This window comes from Garra rufa, chromosome 11 (assembly GCF_049309525.1).
Source record: "Garra rufa chromosome 11, GarRuf1.0, whole genome shotgun sequence".
Taxonomy (NCBI): domain Eukaryota; kingdom Metazoa; phylum Chordata; class Actinopteri; order Cypriniformes; family Cyprinidae; genus Garra; species Garra rufa.
In genome coordinates, this window is record NC_133371.1 from 21388930 (window position 1) to 21394226 (window position 5297).

The 5297-nt window shown below is 44.0% G+C and overlaps 1 protein-coding gene across 1 annotated transcript in view; it reads left to right on the plus strand.

Annotated features, from left to right (window-relative positions):
* LOC141346034 (extracellular calcium-sensing receptor-like) overlaps nucleotides 1-2896 on the plus strand; it is a 4429-nt gene extending 1533 nt beyond the window's left edge. Inside the window, exons 3-6 of the mRNA XM_073850953.1 lie at nucleotides 200-1027; nucleotides 1380-1607; nucleotides 1775-1898; nucleotides 1983-2896. Coding sequence (XP_073707054.1) covers nucleotides 200-1027; nucleotides 1380-1607; nucleotides 1775-1898; nucleotides 1983-2896 — 2094 coding nt within the window. The remainder of the gene's footprint in view (nucleotides 1-199; nucleotides 1028-1379; nucleotides 1608-1774; nucleotides 1899-1982) is intronic.
* The last annotated feature ends 2401 nt before the right edge of the window (nucleotides 2897-5297 follow it).

Below are 5297 nucleotides of genomic sequence, written 5' to 3' on the forward strand. Positions count from 1 at the left end.
ATTACTTTTATGCTCTCTCTCTCTCTCTCTCTCTCTCTCTCTCTCTCTCTCTCTCTCTCTCTCTATATATATATATATATATATATATATATATATATCCGGAATCAATGCTTCTAGCACATTCTTTTTCATCAACATGAGTGTGTAGATCATAATTCTCTGTCTCATGCCTTCTCTCTCTACATATTTTTTTAATTAGGTTAGTCACTACGCCACCTGCTCCTGTTTGAGTAACAGAAAAAAGTACCCCTCTTTCTTCAGAACAATCCCCAGTGATGCCTTCCAGGTGCGGGCTATGGTTCAGATCTTGAGGCATTTCAGATGGACCTGGGTTGGTCTGCTGTACAGTGACGATGACTACGGCATCTATGCTTCTTTGTCCTTCAAGCAGGAAATGCAGATGTTTGGAGGTTGTGTTGCTTTTTCTGAAATCCTGCCCCATGATAACAACCCCAAAGACATTCAGCATATAATAGGAGTGATTCAGGCCTCTTCAGCTAGAGTGGTAGTTGTTTTTTCTACTTCATCTTATTTAATGACTTTAATGGATGAGGTGGTGTTGCAAAACCTGACAGACAGACAGTGGATTGCAAGTGAAGCTTGGGCCACTTCACCTGTGTTTCACACTCCACGTTTCCTGCCCTTCTTGGGGGGCACACTGGGCATTGCTATCAGACGGGGAGAGATCCAGGGACTTCAAGAATTTCTGCTACGTCTTTGTCCCAGCAATGATCCAAAAAAGAATATGTTGAAGATCTTTTGGGAGAACATGTTCAGGTGCAGTTTTAAAACTGGGGCTACAGCAACAGAGGGAGAGCCAATGAAAAAGATGTGTACAGGAAAGGAGGATCTGAGCACCACAAACACACCATACACTGATGTTTCAGGGTTAAGAGCAGCTTATAATGTCTATAAAGCAGTTTATGCCCTGGCACATGCACTTCATGACCTGATGCAGTGTGAGGAGGGGAGAGGACCATTTAGTGGGAACAGCTGTGCTGACATAATCAACCTGAAACCCTGGCAGGTAATACCCACAAGTATGGTGCAAATTCTCTCCAGGCATATAGAAGAGTAGAATGTGGAAAAGCAAAATATGTGCTTTATGTCGATTCATAGATATATTAAGATATCTTAATTAAATTGGCATTTTCACAATTACATTATTGCTATTTTAGTTACTGAATAAGATACATTAATATGTGTATACATTAATAACATTTTAAAGCATAACATTTACACTTTTAAGAAACAGTCATTCAAACTTTTTTGAATTACAGAACTAATAATTTATAGTAAAATATGTGAGTCATGTATGAATGACAATGTATGAATGCATATTTGACATATTGACTTTGTCTTGTTTAAAAACTCTACAGCTGGTTCACTACCTACAAAAAGTGAACTTTACTACAGGTTTTGGGGATCATGTGTCGTTTGATAAGAATGGAGATGCTCTGGCCATCTATGATGTGCTAAACTGGCAGCCAAACTCTGATGGATCAATACGGGCCTACAGCGTTGGTGTAGTAAATGAAGGGGCAGGAAATGGGAAGGTGCTTACACTGAATGAGGATGCATTATACTGGAACTTTCCATTGAAAAACGTAATTATTTTCAGTAATGTATTAAATTACTAACTTTTGTTTATTTATTTATTTTTAATAATTAAAGGCATGTTACCTTTAATTTTATGTATCTTACATACTGTAGAACAATGGTTTATAAATGTCTTATTTGCTACTACATAACAACATAAACTGTGCTCTGGTAGCCTCCACGGTCTGTGTGCAGTGAGAACTGCCCCCCAGGCACCAGACAAGCCAGAAGGAAGGGTCTCCCTGTCTGCTGTTTTGACTGCCTACCATGCAGAGATGGAGAGATTTCCAATACAACAGGCGAGGAGATTATTGTTGTCAGAATATGACTGAAACTGAATTTAATTTAACCTTTTACATTCACTTTTTTTTTTTTACTCACAGATGCAATTGAGTGCATGGTGTGTCCAGATGAATTCTGGTCTAATCCAGATAAGAATCAGTGTGTCCCCAAAGAAGTAGAGTTTCTTTCCTACGAGGATCCTCTGGGAATCTCTCTAACCACTGCATCTCTACTTGGCACCTGCATCTGCGTTCTTGTGATGGTCATCTTCGCTCATAACCGTAACAGTCCCATAGTACGAGCCAACAATTCAGAGCTGAGCTTTCTGCTGCTGTTGTCACTTAAACTGTGTTTCCTGTGTGTGCTGCTGTTCATTGGCCAGCCACAGCTGTGGACATGTCAGTTAAGACATGCTGTGTTTGGCATAAGCTTTGTCCTGTGCGTCTCCAGCATCCTTGTCAAGACTATGGTGGTAATAGCTGTATTCAAGTCATCCCGACCAGAGGGCAAAGGAGCAATGAAATGGTTTGGAGCAGCTCAACAAAGATGCACAGTTATGGTCTTAACAGCACTTCAAGTTGTGATATGTGCAGTCTGGCTATCAACTGCCTCTCCAACACCACATAAAAACAACCAGTATACTCGCTCTAAAATAGTATATGAATGTGCTATAGGTTCAGTGGCTGGTTTTTCTATGCTACTGGGATACATTGGCCTGTTGGCAGCAGTAAGTTTCTTATTAGCGTTCCTGGCAAGAAATCTTCCAGATAATTTTAATGAAGCAAAGTTTATCACTTTTAGCATGTTGATTTTCTGTGCTGTGTGGATTGCATTTGTCCCAGCATATGTGAGCTCACCAGGGAAATATGCAGTGGCTGTGGAGATATTTGCCATTTTAGCTTCTAGTTTTGGATTACTGGTGGCCATATTTGCCCCTAAGTGCTACATCATCCTTTTACATCCAGAGAGGAACACTAAAAAAGCCATCATGGGAAGAGAAACACAAAAGAAATAGGTTTAAATTATTGTGATGTAAAATTGTCTCATATGTCTCAAATGCCCGCTGTTCTGTAATATTACCATTATTATTAAAATACAAGTTGTTATTTTACTTGCTTTGAAGTTACACTATTTATTTATGTTTTATGCAAATACACCCTTTGTACTTTGAAGTTTACTATTTGAAATGTCCCTTTTTTATTAAAATACATACATATGTGTTCATATACATTTCCAGGAATATACAATGTATTTTATACTTTATATTTAATAAATGATTGACATTCAGAACAGCATGATTTTTTGTTTTGTTTTGTTTTTTAAATGATGTTTCACTAACAAAGTTCGGGAGGAGCACGTCAGATACTTAGCGTAAACATCACAAGAGGAGCCCACTCAAGCCAATCAGTGCCATAAGTACAAATACAGCCGACTCACCTCTATTCACCTGACGGTTCATCAGTATCTGGTTTGTTCGTCCGCTTCTACGTCGCAAAGACAAACTTCCACGTGAGTAGACGATTCTGACTCTCCTCCGGCTTGCCCCAGGACCTTCCCCGCACGTCGCTCCAATCGAGCCCCAGGCATCATCTCGTGGCCACCGCTCGGCCAAGCAATCAATTCCGCCCATAGAGAAATGGACTATGGCGAGTATGAAACTAGCGCTGGCTGTCCAGTCTTCGCACAAGTCAATCAAAGCAGAATAATTTAACTTGTACAAAAAATCTGCAACTAACTAACCTCTCCCCCGAGCTTCCCCAAACCCCAAAGGTGACCAAAAGGAAATACAAACTTCCGGCCACGCCAAAGTCTTCCGTGCGAGGTCTCTCACATGGCTGGGAATCGATTCAAAAGAATCAATTCCTTAGCATTGGGAACTGAGAGTCGATTCCAATGTTTGGAATCGATCCCATCAAGGGGAATTGACTCCTTATTCAGAGCCGTGTTGTTCAGTTCAACAGCTCGTATATAGATGCAAGTCAAACGAAAGGCTGCATCCCACTAAGTCTGCATATCTCATCTGCTAGTCACCAAATGTTGACTATTTCAAAGTTATTTACGATGGGAGTCACTCATGTCCACAAATTTGAGCGCTGCACGACGGGATAGACGTGAATGACGTCATCTTATTCTCACCATAAATAAATGCATCTTAACATTTATCAGCCAATGATAATTCTGAAAGAAAGGCAGAGAGCACAAATCAGCGGCCTAGATCGCACCTGATTGACAGCCAATCCACAAGCTCTTATAGGCTATCATTGTTGTTGTTGTTTATATATATATATATATATAATGTGTGTATGTATGTATAAGCATATGTATATGTTGTGTGTGTATATATATATATATAAGTTCTGTTTATTTAGTTTCAGCGTATTGTTTGCTAATTTTGTGCAACATATACTGTTAAAGGATGGTTTTATCAGTATCTGGTTCGCACGTCTGCTATCATGTCGCAAAGACAAACTTCCCAGTCCGAAGACGATTCAGACTCTCCCTCGGCCGGTCCCAGGACCACTACTCCACCGCACGCCGCTCCAATCGAGCTCCAGGCCGTATCTCGCGGCCGCCGCTTGGCTCGAACGGCCTCGCATCGCCCGAGACGCCTCGGCCTGCCCTCGCCACCTCTGGCGAGAACACCGGACAACTCTCCAGCATCTTCCTACCGCTCGGCCAGGCCATCAATCCCGCCCATGGAGAAATGGACTATGGCGAGTCTCAAACAGGCGCTGGCTAAATCCGACTTTCATCCTTTCAACGTCTCCCCCGAGACTCCCCAAACCTCAAAGGCGATCAAGAGAAAACACAAACCTCCGGCTGAGACAACGCCACTGCCTTCTTCCCGCACAAGACTCCACACATCCTCGGCCACAGCCCAGCCCTCCACTGTGACTCCTTCTCCAGCAACACCTGGGCCCACGGCCCAAGCGAGCGATTGGCCACTCCCGCTGCCAGTTCCTTTTCGCTCGGAGCTCACAGCTCAAGCAAGCGCTTGGCCACCACACTCAGCTCCGTCGCCCGCCCCCGTTATCTCGGGGCTCGCAGATCAAGCGAACGCTTGGCCGCACTGGCCGCCTCAAACAGCCCCGCCTCCCGCTGCTGTCAGCTCTGGGCTCGCAGCTCAAGCAAGCGCTTGGCCGCAATGGCCGCCACAAACAGCCTCGCCTCCCGCCACAGTCAGCTCTGGGCTCGCAGCTCAAGCGAGCGCTTGGCCGCAATGGCCGCCACAAGCAGCCCCGCCCCCCGCTATCACAGGGTTCCCAGCGCTTGGCCACATTGGCCGCCACACTCAGCGTCGCCTCCAGCTTCCTTTAGCTCCCTCCTCCAGGCAAAACCATCTTACTCCCTCTTCACTGCAACACCAATGCCTGTTCCACCAAATGCTATGGCCTCGGAGCCCCCCCAAGTGGCCC